The following is a 23,304-nucleotide window of genomic DNA, read 5'->3' as shown; positions in this document are numbered from 1 at the left end:
GTGTGCAGTGTTGTGGAAAACTTCTTTCGGATTCGTTTGAGAAATATTAAACTTTTTAAAGATCTGTAAATCATGAGTTTGAGTGCAAATTCGACGTTCAAAACTCCTAATTTGAACATACAAATCGTTCTTTTCCATTATAAACAGATAAAGTTGCGGAAAAGGGACCGTATACGTTTTTAGAAGTACAGATAAAGTATTTTATAGATTTTGATAATACACAAGGGTACCCATAGAAGCTTGTCATGTGACTTTTTTACTACATAGACACAATGCAGGAAATTATTAGAGAAAAACAGTTTACACTTGATAATTTCCACAGTATTGATCAAATAAAGATACCTAATTGAATCAGACATGCCACTCTATATTTTAAGGGACACTTAAAATTAAATGAACACTTTATTTTATATAAAGTTAGAAATCTATTAAAGCCCTAGAAACCAGAGAAATTTTCTTAGTGCAGTTTAGCGCAGGTTAAATTTTGCTTGAACGAGTGCGTGAAATTGCAAAGTTTTGCTACATAAATCCTTTGCACTTTCCGAAGTTCATTGTAATGGATCTTTGAAACTTTCTATATTTGGACGATTAGATTTTAAAATTGGCGACACAACTTTCACATGGATCCAGACTGCTTTGATAAGTTGCATCAGTTTTAAGACATAGACAACTTAATCGCAACAAGGACGTTTCAGAACTGTAATTTTTGAAGGCCCTTAATTTTAAAATTTAAATTTAAAATAATAAAACTTTCTTTGATTTTTAGTAAGAGAACCTTGCTTAACAAATAAAATTTGATGTTAACCCTATCCCTGCTGGGGTACTTGAAAACCAGGTCCCCCCCCCCCGCAGCAGGAATAGGGTTAAGCTCAATAATATGCTAAGAGGTGTTCTGTAACAAATAAAGGTAAATAAAAGCTGAAGTATAATTTTATTATAAATATATTGGTAGCAAGATACATAGTTAATCCTTGGAGAAATGAATACATGTTCATAGCGCAATTTTTCATGGCCAGCTCAAAGAAAAAAATTAGACCGATAACCTTAATAGTTTGGGTGCTAGGGAGGGTGGAAAAATATGCCTATAAAAGGGTCAAAAAAAGGAAAATAAATATTTGTTTTTGTTTTAAACAAATATCAAAGTGTGACACATGTTTAATTATAGATGCATTTTTCATGGGCTTTTAAAAAATATAGCTTTTAGATCTGTAGCTTTAGTCAAAAAAATTATGCCCTATTTTAGATTTTTTTCACAGACTGGACTTTTTTTCCGCCCTGTATCCATACCCAATAAATAAAAAAATATGTTCTACTAAAAGTTCTTTTAATTACTATTCATTAAAAGTCACAAAAGTTCACGGTGATAGTGTGAAAAATGAGAGTCCTAGGACAAAAAACTACAGGGTTAACTACAAATAATGACACTTCATGCATACAACTGCTGTGCGGAATATATCCATTCTTTAAACTTACATTTATGGTTACCAGGAGCATTGAACTTGTTCCTCTCTTAGTGGAATAAAATGTTTCTTTATAGATGACACAATCTATATTGCAAAATACCAAAGGAATTGAGTCTTTGTCACAAACTCTGATTTTCTAATTCCCATATCTTTGCAGTCCAATTTGGTAGACATTTGACATTTCAAACTATGACTTCCTTTAGATCAAATAATATAAGTTTGAAATATCAAAGGTTTAATTTACAACATAGGGGTCAAAAGATATAGGGATTAGAAAATCAGAATTTGTGGCAAGGACTCAATTTCTTTAACCTTTATATTGTTTTAAGTTTCAGGTCTTCCACAAAAACTTATATTTTGTGGAGAAACTAGAATAATACTGAACCATGATCTATCAACAAGTTCTCTAAATTGAGTTTTGCTAAGTATCCAACGGATCCAGTGGATCCAGGGGATAGAAAGGATACACGAGATACAAGAGATATAGAGATGGGCATACTTTTTTATAACAGACAAGATTTTTGAGAACAAACGAAATTTTTCGGGAAAAGGGTGTCGTTTAGAAAGAAACGAATGATAGCTGAACAAAATGGATGATTAAGAAAAAAGAAAAGACATAAAGAAAGAACAAAACAAAAACACATAAACGAACGATTTAAATATTGTTTTTTACTGAATGAACAAATTTTCCAAAAGATTTTAAAACGAACGACTTTTTGAAGCAAAATTTAAAAAAAAATGTTTTACTGAATGGACTACTTTTTCGAACAAAGTTTTGAAAAAAACAATCGTTTTCTTTTACTGAACAAACGATTTTATTGAACAAACGATTTCACTGAATGATCGTTGAGTGAGAAAACTAACGAAAATATAGAAAATTTTGGGAACGAACGAAATCATATTTTGTTAACGATTAAAAAACCGAATAAAATGGATTGTTCACGAACGAAAAATGAACGAAATGAAAAAAGGTTTAACATGCCTATCTCTAGATACAGAGGATTTGTAAATCCTGCAGATATTGAGATGCAGTTTCTGAAGCCTGTGCAACATGAAAGTCAACATTTACAAATATATTGTTCAAGAATTAAATCTAAATTTTACTTGATACTCCTGATGGTTTGCAGTCTGAAATGAAGAATTATCGCTTAATCTAAATATCCGTTGTAGAAACTTATAATTTTCATTTTAATCGGCTCTGGTTGGTTATCACATGTCCTGCTACATGGAATAAAGATATGTTTGATTACAAATACAGATACGATGCAATTTCGATTGGACTAATATCCGATTAAGCTAAAATCAGCCGTTCACAAGCCGGTTTTTAGAGCATTTAAACAAATATAAATTAATTATGTTAAAAACATATTTTATTACATTCGAGGACTGTAGTCCTTTTAAATGTTAGTTTAATCCGAAACTTACGTTCGTTCAATCGATCATTAGTCCAATCTCTTGAAATTAATCTGAATTATTATGAAATCAGAGTTTGTGGCAAAGAAAGGGATTCTAAGGTTTGAAAAAATCTTCACCATTATGTTACGTAGAACAAATATTTTCTTTTACGTTTTTAAAGTTGAATCCTGGGAAATGAGAATTTATCTGAGGAGAAAAGGTAACATTTCTGTTTTCACCATTTTTGGTTTTGGAACAGAAATTATTCGGTTTCTATGATTTAAATTAAAACCTGCAATGTTGGCTTTCTTTACTATTTTATCCATACCCCATACACCGCGACATATAAGTATAAAGGGGTAGGCAATTATATCAATACAATTAAGACCACTTTCGAATTCAATTTTGATGTAAATTAAGCTGTTAAACAGCATGGATACATAAAAACATAGAAGTCAAGAGAATTTATCAATTATAAAAGCTTCTCTTTAATTACCTGTAAACCTATAATTCGAAAAAACTTAAATAAAAATGTCATCTTTATTGTAGTGATGTTATCGCCTACCACCATAGAAAGTCAAATCTTGCTGGAACAATTACAGAGCTGTTAAACCAGTTTAATGTGTTTCTCCGATATTTTGAATTTCCGTTCGTTTCATTTCTTTTTGAAAATTCACATTTTGTAATATTCTGAATTTCCGAAACTTCGCAGTACGGAAAAGATTTTCTTTTCTATTTATTTTGTAAATTGAATCCGTATTCCTTGATGAGGGAAACCTTTGATATGTTAAATACAAATACTAAATACTACATCAAATACTAAATTAAATAATTTTTTAACGTTAAAATATTGGTTCTAAATAATGTTAAAAAGAACAATAACTATTTTAAAATACTTACAATTCCAATTACAATGTTACAATTCCTTGGGCTTTGATTTTAACTCACCAACTCAATTATACTTTTTTGTAGCCCTAGACATGTACATTCTTTAAAGAACTTGTTTTTAACTTTAGTTTAAACAAATTCTCATCAATTTTCACCTTTGAAGCTTGCAACCTTTGAATCACTGTGTTAAGAAAAAACAGGCAAAAGCCTAAATGATCCTGGCTTAACATAATTATAAAAGTTGCATGGTCCGAGCAGGTACAGCTTGTGCATTAAAATCTAGCCAGAGTTGAGAACTTCAGAATGTTTGATCCTCTCTTTTTCTTAATATCGAGACTAACCTAATCATGTACTTGTATCCTGAAAAGTGTATAAAATGCAACCAATCAGAGTCGGGTATATGAAGCCGATAAATTTGAAATTTTCCGCGCCATTTAGGATTACATACAGAAACGGGAGGGACTCTCTATTTTAGAAAACCCGGTTTTTGATTTTTCTCTACTATATCCAAGAAAAAACGGGTTAAGAAGAAAATCAAAAGTGTGTCCATTGGATACTCAGATTAAGTAATCGGGATTAAGGATATCTCATTCTAAAGTTTTCTACATTTGTTGCATAAAACGTGCTGGTCAAACCTTATACTTTGCAGTGTATATTTATCAGTACCAGTGAATGCCTGTACATGCATTTACAACATGTCGTAGCAAATATAAAGTGGACCCAGCACGGTTTATGCAACACATGTAGCCTGAACTGAAAATGAGATATCCTTATGAAAGAATGAGATATCCTTATTCACGATCGCTTAATCTGGTTATCCAATATACAAAATTTTAATTTTCTTCTTAGTATCATCATTTTGGATATTTCTACTGTATAAAAGTTACGTTTGATAACAATTACAGATACAATGCTATATCGATTGAACTAATATCCGATTGAATTAAAGTCAGCTGTTCACATGCCAGCTTTTAGAGCATTTAAACAAATATAAATTTAATCATATCAATATGAAATTATTAAAAAACATATTTTAGGACTATTGTCATTTTTAACGTTAGTCTTAATAAACATTAATCCAAAACCTACGTTCGTTCAATCGATGCTTAGTTCAATTGATATGACACCATCAGCACCATGGAAATCAAAACCGTTTTTTCAAAAGATATAAAGAGTACATTTCAACATGACACGCTGATTGGTTAAATTTATAACTTCTTTCTTGGATATAAAATGCGTATTAAAATAATCTTGGGTTTAGTAAAACCAGGAGTTTAAGCATTAATCTTGATCTCCTCCATACTAAGGTTTCAGCTCTGGTAAGATAACAGTGGGTATAGTAAAGAATCGACAAAACTGTTCAGTCACTCTGATCCAACAGTTCGGTTCTTGTACTAGCAAACTGTGATTTTCGAACACAATTTGAACAATTACACATTAATTTCTCTTTAATACTGTTGTGTGCGCAGATGCGTTTAATAAAGAAAAAGAAAGAAAAAAACTCCGTAAGTTTAAAATGGTAGTATTATAGACAAAAAACGAAACCAAACGCATCTCGTAACGGTTAGTCCAGGGTGCCTCAAATCCGTATGCATAGATATATTTACCTTAATTGAATAATTGTTGGGTTGAGTTCAACTTTTCTCTGACACGACGAATTTCTTGGAGGCCCAAATTGTATGAGATCTCACCCCTACAGGTAGTGTATGGCCTGCCAGGATTAGAAAAGGACACAAAATTAAAGACATTTCGAAAATTTGACCCAAAAATGTAAAGAAAAATTGCAAAGGAAATGAGTGTTTGCCCCAAAATCAAATTTTATAATCCTATATCTTTAGAACCTGTCGGTGTAAACCCTAGATATTTCTAAGTTAGATGTAAAAAAATAAACAGATAAAAATTGTTACTAGAAAGCAGTGCAGCGCACTGGAACCTTAGTTTCAAAATATTTATCAAATTCCAAGATTGAACAATAATGAAAAATGTAGACTTTAATACAAAACTGTCAGGACATAAATCATACATAAATGTTATTTATATCTTGGGTCATTCTCCTAATTCAAACAAGGACCATGCGTTAGCAAGAAAACGATTTAGAAAAAATAAAAAAAAGGATCATATAAAACCTCCATTTTATATAGTTACCATTTTTAATCACAATTTTTTATGTTAAATTTAAGAAAGGAACAGTTTTGTTTTAAATTCACAAAAAATTTGGATAAAGTATGAACATTATTTAACAATGCAAATATCATCACATTAGTTTAAATTGCATGATCAGAAAAAAAAATACAAGGATAGTGCCGTAGTGTTTACTAATACCAGTCCGGACTGAAGAGTGATACAGTTTGTTTCCTAAGATGAAATCATTAAACAGGAAAGAAACTGGTTACTCTCCTCAAACTCAAATTTTCAAGTATCTTTGCAATCTGCTGTCGTGCTGTCGTTGACTTTTGATGTTTTAAGCTATTAATTTTGACAGTCAATGTTTCAAATATGAAAGGTTGAAAACTTAAAGCCACAATAGCTCACAAATTTCAAATTAGCATGTTTACCTCTCAAGAATGTTACCGACCATGTTATATTTTTTTAATCAAAAATTTATAAATCGAGGTAAACATTAAAAAAAAAGAAATAATCTATTCAACCAAAACTTTTTGTTACTATGAAACCTTCGTTTTATTTTAAAAAATGATAATTTTAAATTTGGGTTTCTTTTTGTGAACGAAATTCGGACGGACCAATCTTAAAATTAGTTTACAGTCCCTTTAAGGAACTATGTACACAAGTAATTTCTTCACTGATCCTCAACCATCCACCTGATACAAAAGTTTCTTTTGACTTTTAGGTTCAAATTTCCCATTCCCATACTCTGCATATTCAATATATTGGCAGAAAATTGAAAAATTTTCAATTTGTTTTCAGAATTTCCAGCCCTGGGTTTATTAGCATAAAAGCCACTGAAACACAATTTGATTCTATTGGCCATTAGAAACGCATTACTGTTTAACCCTATTCCTGCGGGGGGGGTCAATTTGACCCCCCCCCCCTGTAGTTTTTTTTACATAACTCAAAAGTATTGGTCTGAGGCTGTTGAAATTTTACATACCCAAAGCCCTCCCTTTAGGCCTAAAACCGGGCTTTAATACTAACTGCCTGAGTCCTCAGGCACACTGCCTGAATGACTGTTTTTTCCTGTAACAAACTAAATCTTTGTTTTGACCCACTTCCACTTGTCAGATTTTGATAAAATTTAGCTTTTTGGAAAGCCTTCGACAAATGGAAACGAATTGCACAAGTTTTGCGAAAAAAAATTGCAAATTTTTTGCAAACAACCTGTCAAAGTAAATTTGCACATTTTTAGTTTTTCTTGATTAAAAATCAGGTTATTTAAAATTTTGCAAATTTTTTTGCATATTTTAAATGGCATGGTCAAGGGTTTTTCAAAAATGTATAATTTTTCATTTTTTGAAAATAAAATTTTTTGCAAACATTTTTACTATATAACTGGATTTTGCGATAAAAATTTCAGTTTTTGCAAATTTGCAATTTTTTTGCAGATTCTAAAAGTAGAGCACAAGAGCTTTCCAATGATGTATCATTTGTCATATTTGGACATCAAACATGGGATTTAGAGGGGGGGGGGGTCAAATTGACCCCCCCCCCCCCATATCCTGGTTTTCAAATACCCCAGCAGAGATAGGGTTAAAAAAAACATTTTTTATCAATTCCGAAATTTAAAAATATCATTGCACGGACTCAATGATTTCGGAACTTACCTGATTTAAAATTTGCATATTTTTTCATTTTTTTGCTTCATTTTTGTCGTCACGTTCTGTATTTCCTCGCCCCTGAGTTCCCTGCACTAAAGATGTGACGCCTCTGTGGATGGAGTGGAGAATGAGTCTGTACAGACTGTACTTCAGCTATGAAACCAGTTTTGGTTTATAAACTTTGTGTTAGAACTATACTTTGCGTTTATTTTTCTTGTCAGTTCCATATTGATATTTGATTGATATACCGAGTTGTGAATTGGCTAATGGCACATTAAGGTACCATTTAAGCTTTATCTATGGTTTTATCGATTATCTGAGCTTATTTAAGAATATCGCACATTGTATCTTTTGAATATATGGATTAAAACTTAGTTTTGAGCTTGTTAAAGATTATCGCACTTTTTTAGCTTTGAAATACCTGAATTTTTAATCTTGTAACAAATATGATTATTCTCTCGTTATTCGAGTAATATGATAAATCTTTTATTATTCTATAAACATTTCTCTCAATCTTTTTAGATTAAACCGTGTACCTCATAACCAGAGCACTGTTACTGTTGAGAGGAAGATCTAAAAGAAGTAGATTTGAGTTGAGAGAGGCTTACGAGAAGTTCCAATGAACCTTTAGCAGATCATGACGAGGTTTAATAACTCAAGAATATTTTGAGCGAGTAGATTAGCTCGCGAAACACCTATTTTTTCTTTTTTTTTTGTTTTAGACTTTTTTCCCCGTATTCTTTTCTGACAGAAGCAAGGAAGATACACCTGAAACCCCCATACCGTTGTTAGAATAATAGTGTTCTGCAGTTTGAAGAAGGAATGTAAACTACTTAAACAAAGTGATATGCTACAATAGTACATATTTGCTTATTTTGAACAAGTGTCTATGACTGAAAATGTACTCAGTTTTTTTAATCAACTCTTGAATTTTGATCAAGTGGGTTTCGATCATCTGGTATTCTTCCTTAATGAACTATGTGTACTTTTTAATCACTCTCAAGTCTTGAAATTCGAATAAACGAGATAATTTGCTACTTTGTAACTTCTGGTTTCAGATTTTAACTTTTAAATTTAAACTAAAAATTAAGTTTTACAGATCATAAGGTTCAAGCAGGATAAAATAAGAAAAGAGTATCTGTTTGATATGAAGATTACGAAAACGGATTAAGGTTCATAATTTTAGCCCTATGATATGAGATTATGAATATATTAGGATTAGGGGTTAAATTAAGGACAGGAATAATTTAAAGTTTTAGGAATATGGGTAGGAACAAGATTTAGAAGATGTTAATAAGGATAAGTAATGAAATTAAGAATACTCTGTACTGCTCTAGGTATTCTCAAAGGTAAGAAATTATGTCTGTTTATAAATTCATTTCCCCAGACTAAAACTGGTTTAAATCTGTTGTTAGTAAATACTGTGAAAACCAGAAAACTTTGAAAGATTAAGAAATGATAAAGTGTATTTTATAGTGTTAATAATAATTTTACGAGTAAGTTATCTAATCACTTATTAACTAAAATAGGTTGTATACGCTGCACAACTGCTGCGTCTCATGTTCATGACTATTTAAGTCATAACTTAAGTCTAAAAATCCTCGTTTTCCTTTTCCAGAGTTTTATGGTTATTACTGTATGTACACCATGTATGTATGTAGACTGAATAGTAAACCACATTTGAACATAAGTTTCTGTAATTTTAGTTTTTAAATCTTGCATGTTTTCCATAATGTAGGAAACAATAAAAAAATCTTTTTTTAAAGACAAATTATGAACGAGTTTTGAAATACTTTTTTTGCGACAAAAATTTTTTTTCTAGGATGAAAATCTGAGAGTGATACAATTAATTAAATAAAGTTAATAAATCTGAAACATTTCTTTGCAAAAATTGTTAGCCTCAAAGAAATATGAAAAAGATTCTGAACCTTTAAGATAGATTAAGCTAGATGTACGCAGCTCTAGGCGGCTATAAAAAGCTCCATCAAATTTTTAAGAATGCAGTCAACCTCAAAGTGTCGCAACACCTTGGCATATGATTTTATCTTACTCACTAGTACTTGTTTTTGACGCCCAGGGCATGTATAACAAAGCACAATAAAGAAATTTTATCAAAACATTTTTTAAATAAGTATTTGGTAAAACTGTCATTGAGTTTTGTGTGAGAGCTCACACCTTTTGGATTACTTTTGGTGCAGAAACCAAAAGAACCCAATCTTGATGCTAAATCTTAAAATTGCAGTTTTCAAATTTAAGAAAACAAAACTTCACAGAAAAGATAAAAACAGAAGTAAATTGAGTGTTGTAATATCGAAATTAACTGTAAACTAAGATCTTTAAACACTAATTCAAGAAGTAAAACTCACAATAAAGATCTGATTTATTTATTAAGTATTTGTAACAATTTATACGATCTAAATTATTTACATATGTACATACATTCTAATATTCCAATTGTTAATTAATTGATTTATTTTGGTTTAGAGAGGAAAAGTTAAAAATTCACTCTATTGCCCTGGAGAGAAAAGGATATTGTTAACGGTCAACCTATGAAGACGGTTTTAGTAGGAAAAGGGAGAAATTGAAGAAAAAAGTTTTTAGAATCAAGANGGTAGATTAATAATCATGAATTGACTAAAAGGGATGTGTTGGACACCGACAGGTTAGAATACTTTTAAAAAAAAAGAACAAGAGGAAACTCCAGAATTAAACATACCTTAGGAAAATTTTGAGTTGGGTGTTTTTTAGAGTGTATGATGCTGGGGAAAGTTGGTGTTTTGGGATTGTGAATTTTTTTAACATTTGAACTTAATTTTGGGCATTTTCTTTTCTAATGGAAAGGAACCTAGAATAAATAAGAAAAATATGTTTATTAGTTCGTTAAAACCCTAGGCTGCCCGTAGCTCTCCATGTGCAGTGGCTAGGAGCAACTCCTATAACATTTTCAGGTTTTGGGGTTGCTAACAAAATTTTTTAGGAGCAGATAATATATGCACAAGCTTGTAATTATAAATTATGTTTTTCTACATTGAAGGTAAGGGGGTAGGTAATGATATTTAACGTGAGTATCACAATATGCAATACATTAATTAAAAACATCGTTATAGGTACAAGGTGTCCCAAAAAATATGGGAATTGAGAGACGACTTGAATATCGTCTTTGATTTTCGATAACTGATAAATGACATAAAGTTCATCAAAAAAAAGACTAAAAGTCAAGAGTGCTTCCAAAATTTGCTCTACCTTCTTTGTATCTTTAAAATTGACGGAGATATTAAACTTTTGAAGAAATTTGTTTAATTAACTGAAATCTGGACAAATTTCTAAATATCTCAATTTTGAAGGTGAAAAAATGGTAGACCACATTTTGGAAATCCTGAGACTGGTAGTTTTCCATGTTAATGTTTTACTGTAATACTGCAAACTCATATCTACAAAATAATCCCGCTTAGAACAACGACGACATCGAATTCGTCATTTAATTCCTATGTTTTTTGAAATACCCTGTACAATCTTAAACTTTAAAACTTTATAAATCTGAATGAATGCCACCTGTATCATTAATAAATCTTAAATGCATTATAATTGCAACCTGATGTTAAACTGGAACATATGACTTGTCCTTTGTGTTTTTAAAACTCATTCATCTTAATTTTCTTTCTAGAAATATCAAGAAAATGAGAAAACTTTTCTATTGAATAAACTTTACAAAACAATATATACTACAACACTTTTCTAAAATTGAAGTGACAGTTTAAATTATTTTAATCTTGTTAATGGAAGGTCTCTATATTCTGAATACTCTGACAATGTTTAAATGTTTGATGAGGATTGGATGAGCAGGATGAGGAGAGTAGTGTAAACTGGAGCTAGGGGAGGACAGCAACTATTCCCCCCGTCGTCCATTATGGGCTGAGCGTTCTTTCCTGTAATACAAATAATTAACTCAGAATTAAAAAACTTCTTTCTTTGTCATTAGTTCTCGAAAACCATTTTCGAAAATTATCTTTTATCGTTTCCAATGATTTTATATGAGGTTAACATTTTCGGGTCCTTATAATATGTTGATTATTAATTAAAGTATTGTTTAACCAGAAGCAAAAATACTGGAATCTAATATTTAAGAGATGCAAGTAGAAGATTTAAAACTTTTATAAAGTGCTCCTAACTTCGATAAACATTCTTCTGACCGACTTTGATTTTCACATTTGGACTTTGAAAAGGCATTTGACTATTTGACGAGGCTAAAATTTACAGATATTTATTTTTGGTTTATTATGAAATGAATTCTTGTTCAATCAGTGGCGAAAACGGTCGAAAAGTACTGGAATCTAACATCTTAAAGATGTAAGTAAAACATTATACGTTTTAATAACTATTCTCTATCTTCCATGCCTTGCATTTTTGTATATATAAATAATAACATTATTTAACGCTTTTATAGTTAACAAGGTTAAACTTATTACAATTTATACATTATTTAACGCTTTTATAATTTTTTTCACAATAAATTCTAAGTTTGAATTTCAAACGTTCGTAAAAAGCCAGATTGTTTCCAATTGTGTCTTTATTTAAACTGACATTAATTTATTTTTGATTTTCACATTTGGACTTAGAAAAGGCATTTGATTATTTTGAAATATTAATATGAACTTTATCCGACATATATATATATATATATATATATATGGGACACTACTAATTTAATTCAGTCGGAGGATTATTTAAAGGGACTGTCTCCGTAATTTCAAGTGTTCCACAGTTTAAAGAGTTGAATGCACAATTCACATTTAATAGTAAACTTTAAACTTAAGTCTGCTCTAAAATTATGAAAATATCTTTACTTAAATTTCTGAAAATTGAACTTGTAAATTCATAGATCAGGAATAAAAAACTAACTTAAAATAAAGTTGTATTGGAATTTGCTGTGAATCGGGCAAACAAATCTATAAATAGAGGGTCAATTGAAATTACATCACCAATCCCTTAAAATATTACTTTTTTATTTTTCAAAGATTCCTCAACGAATTTCAATATCATGTTAATACAAAATAGGATAAAAAGAGTTTCCAAGACAGATCCAACCAAACCATACCTGGCTGAATATTAAGCTCAACTGACGTGGTAGCTTTCATTCCCATCATTGTACAAGTATAGTTCCCGGAGTCACTGTATCTAGCCCCCTTAATCTTTAGCTTGCTTGTTGCTCCGGTAGCCATCAGATTTGTTTCAACACTGAAATAATTTAATCATTAAATAACTTTGGATCACACTCGGCAAGAAAGCGGTCAGTATTGAGATAAATTCTTGATCTCATCTTTTATTAATTCTCAGAAATATTATGACTTAAATTAATATCCAGGGAAGTATCTAAGATGCAACCGATTAGAGTGTCGATTGCAGAATCAGAAGTCGAGATATTTTGCTCGCAATAAATAATAGAACTCTTGTTTGCCAGAACCGATCTAAAAGAGAGGATTTTGCAGAAGCTAAAAAGTGTCCACTATGTATATCGAGATTTAGCGATCGGGATTAAGGGAATCCAATACAAGAGTTTTCAGCGTTGGCCACATTACTTGACAACACGGGATTATTTCCCTATTTTAAGAATAATACTACTGTTTTATAATTTGGAACTCTATACAAATCTTACTGCAAAAGGAATAATCAATACTCCAATTTAAGTAAGAAAATCAGTTTTGTTAGCGATCCTGATTTTCTAATTAACTCCGTTGATTCTTTATTTAAGCATTTTCATAAAAAATAGGTGGTACTTAGAGGTAGTAATGTTGTGTAATAAAAAGATCAGTGCAAAGTCTGTAAAACTGAAAAGTCATTAGAAGAAAGTTCTGAAGACTGTAGATTAATGTTAACACTTTATCTAAAAGGGTATAATTATCTTTATTCTTTAGTACAAAAAGTAGTTTTATAAACATTATTCTCTTCTCACAGTTTATTATTTTCAAAATAAACGTTCCAAACTTAGAAGACGTAAATATCAGATCTGTGTACTCTTTATATGTGTATCTACAAAGTACAGGAGCAGGGGGAAAATTGATTAATTTGATTATTAACCGATATTTCATACATTTATGTTGTTCATGTTTAATTATAATGCTTTATTGGACATCGAGTATTCATTTGAACTTTGATGCAGAATTTAATTTAAACGTATTTTCTAAGCAACGGAGTTCTTTCCACAAACTTAAATTCTCTAATCCCTTTATCTATGCAACCTGATAGTGTATATCATTGAAATTGTATACTGGTTAAAGTATAAGAATTCATGTTTGGTAATACCTATGGAAAAATCAGAGTTTGTGGCAATAATTCAGTTCCTTTCATAGACATTGAAGGAAACCCCAATTCATTGGATCCATCGAAATAGATCCTGTATGTTAACATAAAAAACGGTCGCAATTTTGAAAATCTATTTAAATGTAATGAGTTTTTGTCACACATTCTGATTTACTAATACCTATATCTTTGCAGACCTTTGTTATTTCAAACTATGAATTCTGCTGTACCAAATAATATGGTTTTAAATATCAAATATTTACACCATCAGGTTGCAAAGATATAGGGATTAGAAAATTAGACTTTGAGGGAAAGACTCAATTCCTTTAATCCCTGGATATGTTTGGACAAACTCACGTCAAATATATTAAAGTAAACTTTATGTTAGATTAAAATATTATATGTATATTGTTTGTATCCAATAAACGTCAAAACGGCTAAACCGATCGGGCTCAAATTTTTTGTCCGACATCACGTGACCACAGGGAAGGTTTATGAATGATCTAAATTTCAAATATTTTTCTCCATCAAAATTCAATCTTCATTAAATTTTTAAAAATTTTTGAAAATCCACGAAATTATTTGTGAAAATCCGCAAATTATTTTTGTTTTGTTTTACGATATGCACAAAGAGAACATGTTCACAATTAATTTAGAAGATGGGCGCAAGCGCCCTGTAAGGCTAGTATTGTATATGTTTTCAATCATTTATTGAAAAGCAATAAAAAAAAGTTGAAATGCCCAGCTTTGCCCGTGGAACAACATTTTTTTATTATTAATAATTTTTTTGCCTATTTCACCTTAACAAATTTCATCCAATTTGGTCAAGCCGTTTAGCCATATCTATGGCTAACATATAAATATATATATACACATATATAAGAGCGAAGAACTTTATTATAATAAAGGAAGTGAGTTTTAGCCACAAATTCTGATTTTCAAATCGCTACATCTTTGCAACCTGACGGTGTTAGCCTTTGATATTTAAAACTATTATTATTTGAACTAAAATGATTCATAGTTAGTTTGAAATATCTAAGGTCTCCGACATTGAAATGCAAAGGTATAGGGATAAGAAAATCAGAGTTTGTGACTAAAACTCAATTCCTTTGCATTTTTCATAAAACTATAGGAGCTACGAGGTCACAAATTTGTACCAGTAATATCGCCGCACTAATTGGACCTTCTCCCTCTGCATACTTGAGTATGAACTATATAATTTGATTGTTCACAAACAGCGTATTAATAAAAACCATACGTTCTGTACTTAGCATAAATAATATTCTTTCCAGGAAGTTATAAATTCAGATTTAAGGTCTGCTTCTAGAGTTGTCATTTTCATATTAAAAGTTGTAATTATCCGACCCATCAATAAAATTAGAAAATAGTCCGCGGCAAAGTGTATTGTTGTGGAACCAAATTGGAAAAGTTTTAATACAAATCTGAATAAAACCTTTCCTAATTTACATTTTCAATAAACAACGTTCAAAATTAATAATTGAAAAGGGACTGATAACTTATCTCAAACTCTTACTGTGAAATATCAAAAAATATTAGAAACTTGAGTTTCGGGCAAGTAGTAAGTTCCTTTGTATTTGTCTCTATAGTCGACCAAAAATATTGCTTGAAAACTCCTTTTTTACAAAACAAACCTTCTAAAAAATCAAATTTTCATTAAATTCCCTTTTTCATTTGACAAGGACTTTCTTTCATTATTATTTGCCCAGCTCTACAACTAAACTTCTGTTTAGCAACTTCCTCATGCAAAATATTTCCAATTAAAAACTTTTGAAATTTTAGCCAGGCAATGTTCCAAAATAATTTAACATTGACAGTAAGTGAATACTGCAGGTTTAAACTTATTGAAACAAGAATGAAAATTAAAGGGCTCCATTCTGCGGTTAAAATTGTAAATGAAATGAGTTTTTGCCACAAACTCTAACTGTTTCCCCCTATATCTTAGCAACCCTATGTCGTAGACCTTTGATATTTAAAAATATGAATTATGTTAGATCAATTAGTTTAAGTTTGAAATAACATTGGGTTACATCATCTGATTTCAAAGATATAGGGATTAGAAAATTTGAGTTTATGGCGAAAACTCAATTCCTTTGGACTATTTGAAAACTTTAATTTGCTTCTAAGTTCTAATGGTAGATCATTTAAACGTCATTTGGAATTCTTTTGAGAAAAAAAATTTAGCTTTCTTATGATAAAATTGCATTAATCCATTTCCAGAAATACCATAAACAATTATAAGATTAAGACCTATTTCTGGTATATGATGTCGTGTATATTGTTAGGTATATATTTTCTAATTAAAATAACATACATTTCCAGAAATACCATAAACAATTATAAGATTAAGACCTATTTCTGGTATATGATGTTGTGTATAATGTTAGGTATACAATTTCTATCTAAAATAACATACATTTCCAGAAATACCATAAACGATTATAAGATTAAGACCTATTTCTGGTATATGATGTCGTGTATATTGTTAGGTATATATTTTCTAAATAAAATAACATACATTTCCAGAAATACCATAAACGATTATAACATTAAGACCTATTTCTGGTATATGATGTTGTGTATAATGTTAGGTATATATTTTCTAATTAAAATAACATTTATTTCCAGGAACCATGATTAAACAATTATAAGATTTAGACCTATTTCTGGTATATGATGTTGTGTATAATGTTGGCTATATATGTTCTAACTAAAATAACATTAATTTCCAGGAACCATGATTAAAAAATTATAAGATTATGACCTATTTCTGGTATATGATGTTGTGTATAATGTTGGGTATATATTTTCTAACTAAAATAACATTCATTTCCAGGAACCATGATTAATCAATTATAAGATTAAGACCTATTTCTAGTATATGCTGTTGTGTATAATGTTGGGTATATATTTTCTAATTAAAATAACATACATTTCCAGGAACCATGATTAAACAATTATAAGATTAAGACCTATTTCTAGTATATGCTGTTGTGTATAATGTTGGGTATGTATTTTCTAATTAAAATAACATACATTTCCGCCATTTTTATCTTTTAGTAAGATCATGGTAGAAAATGTCAATGATGTGACGCAACAAAGATATCTTTTTCATCTTTAATCGTTTATGGGAATCTTTTAATGAAAAGATGTGTTGAAAATTTCTTTCAGATGATATTCAAATAGGTTATATATTAAATTATTGGCTATTATGCATGGATAGGTTGGGAAGATGAGGAGGAGGGGGAGAGAGGGGGATAATTCCGAACCTAGATCTAGAGCCAATAATACCAAATGTGTTGGTTTGATGGGGGGCGGAGAAACATGGATAGAGGACTTATATCTCTGCTGAGCTAAGAGAGTGGATATGAATAGATTATCATATCATCAGTTCTAGTCATAGATGACTAGAGATGTATACAGGGTGTCCAAAAACAAAATAATTACGGTTTTGGGATTCAAATTGATAATAAAAAATAGGTTCTTATTTCTCTCTTTGAAAAATTGTTTTTAAAACATATTTTTGAATATTTAGTATTCATAAACTTCAAAGTTTCATTTAAACTTGGAACAGACATAATGGATGTTTAATTTTGTTTCCAGATAAAAAATAGTAAAAAGTAATTTTTTTCTTTTAATTGATAAGATTTATAACTTGAATTTCTCTAAACAATTTTGAATGAATGAATACAGGCTGGGTTGGTTGGTATATATGTATAGTATATAAATATAAAGGGATTAAAGGTTATTTTTAAAAGCTTTGTCTGATATTCCCGTGTCTATACAAAGCCTGGATAACCAATAAATAAACCTTCTAATCCATTAATATTGAACACAGTCTTCTATACACTATGCATACAATCTACGTAAATACAATGTTTATACATCAACATACAAACCAGACATAATTAAACCGGTTATATTTCTTCGTACTCACAAAGTTTGAGATACAGAAAAAAATAACTGAATTTTCGCTACAAACTCAAATTTTCCAATCCCTATTTCTTTGCAACATGATGGTGTAACCCTTTGATATTTCAAACTTAGATTATTAGGTCTAACATAATTCAAAGTTTGAAAAGGTCTTGTACATTGGGCTGCAGAGATCAGAGTTTATGGAAAAAACTTATTTCCTTAAAGTCCAAAAAATGTTGTTATTATAAGTAATTTTATGAAACTATTGTGTAATTTATTTTCTGTATCTCGAAAGTTCTCGATAAGAAGAAAATTTTCTTCCAAAACTTTATACACAAAATAATATTGCTATAAATAGTACGATTTTATAAATTTATTTGAACTACCTTGAACAGTACATACGGTAAACTTTCTTGTTAGAGAAATAAATCAGAAATAAACTGCCTTTTTAAATCAGAGATACCAGTGAAGAAGTCCGATTTTGGTCGGTGGAAATACAATGTACTTTAGAAATAAACAAAAATCTTTCCAAGAAAATGAAATTGCATTTGCTAAAACATTTCTCTGGTTTTGTATGTTTAGAAGGTAAATCTGTTGATGAAGGGTTTTCACGTCAGCAGCATGGTTCACTTGTTTGTAAATATTGATTGCCAAATGTTAATTTTATTATATTTATAGAGATAAATTTCGTTACATCGACGATATTTCAGTCCTAATGTACAAAACAAAATTCATTTTTCTTCGTGCATTAAAGATAAATTCACCCGTTTTCAAAGAGGAATAACTATTGAAATACTATACTCGACATTATATTTATATATTTATTACGTTTTATATTTCTGTTGTACTGTACATAACTATTGATTGTTCTTTAACACTTTAAAGTTCTATAAGCTCATCGGACCTAGAAACAAGTTAAGTATGTTTATCTACTTGAACCCTCCCTCTCCAGGTTGTAGTTAAGTATGTCTATCTACTTGAACCCTCCCTCTCCAGGTTGTAGTTGAGTTTGTTTATCTACCTGATCCCTCCCCTCTCCAGGGTGCAGTTGAGTATGTTTATCTAGTCTACCTCATCCCTCTCCTCTCCAGGGTGCAATTGAGTATGTTTATCTACCTGATCCCTCCCCTCTCCAGCTCATCCCTCTCCTCTCCAGGGTGCAATTGAGTATGTTTATCTACCTGATCCCTCCCCTCTCCAGGGTGTAGTTAAGTATGTTAATCTACCTGATCCATCCCTCTCCAGTGTGTAGTTGAGTATGTTTATCTACCTGATCCCTCCCCTCTCCAGGTCGTAGTTGAGCATCCTGTCCTCCTTCTTCCAGATGATGTACTCCGGCTGCTCTCCCACCAGGTTGGTCACCACACACTTGAGCTCTATGGTGGATCCTCCCTCGTAGATAATCTGATCCTTCACCATTGAGTTCCTTTCATCCATTATCTTGATTTCAGGCACTAAAACAGGATTTTATGTAGACTTTAATTTTTCAAAGTAGGTGACTTGTTTTATAGATGTGAAGTTTGCTTGCAAAGGAATTTAGTCTTTGCCACAAACTCTCTAATCCGATTATCTTTGCAAACCGATGCCGTGGAATTTTGATATTTCAAACCATGATTTCTATTAGATTTAATAATCTAGGTTTAACATATCAAAGGTTTACAAATATGTAGAAATTAGAAAATGTGAGATTGAGGCAAAGATTCAATTCCTTAGAATTTATTATGTAAAGCCTGTCTTCTATTCTTTTATTTTTTAATAGATCTAGAAACAAATCCACTCCGGGGGGGGGGGGATTTTTTGAAAATACTTTTGAAAAATAGGGGAATTTACACAGTTTAAAACGAACATGAAAGGCAGGATAACTGAATGAATTAATGATGAAGAACAAACAGGATGTTAAATAAAGATTTATGGGTCGACTATAAGAGTTATATCTATAGGTTCTCTTTGTTTAGATTTATTGACTTTAAATTCTACGATAGAGTGGGAAACTGCATATTTATAGTATTATTGTACAAATATAAATTCAAATCTTTCCCTATCATTTATTCACGATATTTTCATCTTCCAACTGCATACGTTTTTCATTTTCAGATTAACCCAATTTTCTTCTCCTTTAGATTCTAAGCACTCCAAATATTTTATAATGTTGACTACCCAATCTTTCTTTTTATCGTGTTTCTATCCTAGCAATGACTAACCAATCTCCCTTCCTATCCAAGCACTGACTAACCAATCTCCCTGCCTATCCTAGTATGACTTATCAATCTCCTCCCTATCCAAGCAATGACTTATCAATCTCCCTTCCTTTCCTAGCAATGACTACTTAATTATCCATTCAATGACTAACCAATCTCCATTCCTATCCTAGCAATGACTGCCTAGCAACGACCACTTAATCTCACTTCCTATTCTAGCAATGACTAGTCAATATTCCTTCCTATCAAAAGCAATGACTTACCAATTTTCCCTCCTATCCAAGCACTGACTAACCAATCTCACTTCCGATACCTATTCCGAATAGCCGATCTCCCTCCCTATCCAAGCAATGACTGACCAATCTCCCTTCATATCCTGATTTGGCTTACCGATCTCCATTCCTATCTTAATCAAACTAACCAATATCCATTTTATATTGATCTAACTAACCAATCTCCCTTCCTATCTTGATCTGAATAACCGTCCTTCCTATTAAACTCCAACTAACCAATCTCTCTCCCTATCCAAGCAATGACTAACCGATCTCCCTCTCTATCCTGATCTCATTAACCAAGCACTAAATTATAACTAATCTCTCTTCCTATCCAAGCACTAACTAACAGATCTCCCTCTTTATCCTGATATGACTAACCAAGCACTAAATTATAACTAATCTTTCTTTCTATCCAAGCACTGACTAACCGATCTCCCTCTCTATCCTGGTATGACTAACCAAGCACTAAATTATAACTAATCTCTCTTCCTATCCAAGCACTGACAAACCGATCTCCCTCTTTATCCTGATATGACTAACCAAGCACTAAATTATAACTAATCTCTCTTCCTATCCAAGCACTGACTAACAGATCTCCCTCTTTATCTTGATATGACTAACCAAGCACTAAATTATAACTAATCTCTCTTCCTATCCTAGCACTGACTAACCAATTTTTCTTCATAATTAAGCAATGACTAACCTATCTCCACGCCATTCTCAGTAATGACTAACCAATCTACCTTCCAATCCGGGAACTGGATACCAAATCTCCCTAGCTATCCTAGCACTGACTAACCAATCTACCTTCCTATCTTAGCACGGACAAACCAATGTCTTTTCTTATCCTATAACTGACTAGTAACTTCTACTAACTAATCTCTGAACGCAAGTTTAAAAATCAGTAAGATCTGCAACTGTAATGGATTTAACACCCTGTCTGAGTTTAGAAAGTCGCAATATTAGATTAAGGTCCAATCCAAGTTAATTCTTCACAAATTGACGTTTAATTAGGGTTTCTTCTTCTCTCATCTCTCCTCTGGTCTAACAGGATAGATAGGGATAAAAATAAACTCATGAGGGAAAAAGCACCAATGACAAATATTTCCAAACATCTTATATTTCAATAAAAAATCCACGAGTTTAGCATTCAAAACCAAACATCGACAATGTTGGCATGAGTAAAGTCAAAGTGAATGGAATGTAATACAAAATATCGCACTCTTCTTTGACTGATCATCATTTATTGAGGCTAGATTACTTAGTGGGTTTATCTCTGAAAAAGTGTTCTAAGCGCCGTAATAGGGGAGTATGACCTACACACAGCAGACTTTACATTACGTTTCTGTAGATACATCATGGATACGTCATTCATCAGTCAATGGTTTAAAGGTTAAAGACACGCCAATCTACAAATGGAGGCTTGCTTGAAATTACACCTACAGTCCCTTTAATCCAGCAAGTTTTGTGAAGCAGTAATACCAAATATGTTTAAATATCTCCCCCCCATCTCCTTCCTATAGAAATTCTAGGATTAGTAAAATGATGAAGAAGATGGGATTTTCCTTGACAGTTATTATAAATAGTGAAATATTAACTGTTTAAAGGATAAACGGTTCTTAACTATACAAAAAGTATAATCAAAGGAACTTAAAACTGGACTCAAACTATCTGTTCCATAATTTTGCAAACTGATGATGTAAATTTTAATTATTTAAATCTTTGACTATTGAATTTTGTAGAATAGCTATATTTTACATACAGGGTGTCCCAAAAAACATGGGAATTCAGTGACGAATTCGATATCGTCTTTTTAAATAATTCTTTGATTTAGTATAGTGATACCTAATGAGAAAGCTGTAATCTGTAAGAGTTTCGTCTGCTATGTTTACAATTTGTTTGTTTATGTTTAGACTGCATACGGTTGTAATTAGTAAAACAAGAAAATTGCAGTATACAAACAGAGTAAACTTGTCCGTCTTCACTGTTGATCTTGCGGAGACATTATAGACACATCTTTACAGTCTTTTACCGTTTTCATAAAATAAACTCTAGCAGACATAATAATATTATTTCTTTTGAAATTAGGTATTACAATGCTAATTCATAACAAAGACGATATCGAATTCGTCACTGAATTCCCATGTTTTTTGGGACACCCTGTACCACCGGTCTACGAAATAAGGTTGAAAAAATAGTTAAATTATTACAGTTATTCAAGGGCATTACTTTTTGTTGTTATTTTTTTAACATTTCCCCCCCAGCCCCGGAGTTTACGAGCCAGCTCCAAATTTGAAGTTTAAGATGTGTAAGCCTGTCAGAAAGTAACGGGTTCAGCAATGTATATATATATATATATATTCACACTGATACATGGGAATACAAACTTGAAACTTTGCTCCAGGTTTAAAGGAATGTGATTATATATTTAGCTGGGGTTTTGATGTTTTAGAAGTTTGGAACCGTCAAAACAGCTTTATAGTTTAAAGGCTCTGTTTATATTCCCACAAGATGTAATAAAACTTAGTTTATGGAGGCGAAGTCTATTTTTTCAATATTATGATCTCGAAAATACCAAGTAACAGGTTAAACGTGAATGAATATGAATGCTAAAAGTAAGGGGGATAGGGTCTGTCATAGATTAATAACAACACAGATAGAACACTAGATGTCGTCTTTTTAAGATTTAGGGGTTTTTCGTTCACAGTGACCCTGAGACTGAAGTAAAAGGAGTTACGCGCATATGCTGGGTTGAATTACAAGACAGAGACAGAGAGAGAGAGCGTGTTCTACGCTCTCCGGGCTTCTGACTCAAGGTTATTGTGAACGAAAAACCCCAAAATCTTGAAAATCATTGTTTTATCTGTGTTGTTATTAATCTATGGGGGTAGTGTTCACTTTGTTGTGACGTAATTGCAGATTGGTATAAAGGAAGATTGTATACAAAGGTTGGAACTGTCCAGGGCAGAATAGAAAGGCTGGAGTTGTTTACTAACTACTGCTTGTTTACCTTAATCTTTTAAATCTCAGCAGTTTAAATACATTTTAGTAAAATGTACACAAACCTATACCTTTACTATGT

The 23,304-nt window shown here is 31.3% G+C and overlaps 1 protein-coding gene across 1 annotated transcript in view; it reads right to left on the bottom strand.

The window, feature by feature from the left end:
- Nucleotides 1-10,135: 10,135 nt before the first annotated feature.
- The window catches only part of LOC111704474 (cell adhesion molecule 4), a 35,364-nt gene continuing 22,195 nt past the window's right edge, over nucleotides 10,136-23,304 (bottom strand). Inside the window, exons 8-10 of the mRNA XM_023476715.1 lie at nucleotides 19,020-19,203; nucleotides 12,615-12,754; nucleotides 10,136-11,445 (exon numbers count right to left, since the gene is read on the bottom strand). Coding sequence (XP_023332483.1) covers nucleotides 11,333-11,445; nucleotides 12,615-12,754; nucleotides 19,020-19,203 — 437 coding nt within the window. The 3' untranslated portion in view covers nucleotides 10,136-11,332. The remainder of the gene's footprint in view (nucleotides 11,446-12,614; nucleotides 12,755-19,019; nucleotides 19,204-23,304) is intronic.

This window comes from Eurytemora carolleeae, unplaced genomic scaffold, assembly GCF_000591075.1.
Source record: "Eurytemora carolleeae unplaced genomic scaffold, Eaff_2.0 scaffold414, whole genome shotgun sequence".
NCBI classification, from domain to species: domain Eukaryota; kingdom Metazoa; phylum Arthropoda; class Copepoda; order Calanoida; family Temoridae; genus Eurytemora; species Eurytemora carolleeae.
The sequence above is the reverse complement of the archived record's forward strand: the minus strand, read 5'-3'. Positions and strand labels throughout refer to the sequence as shown.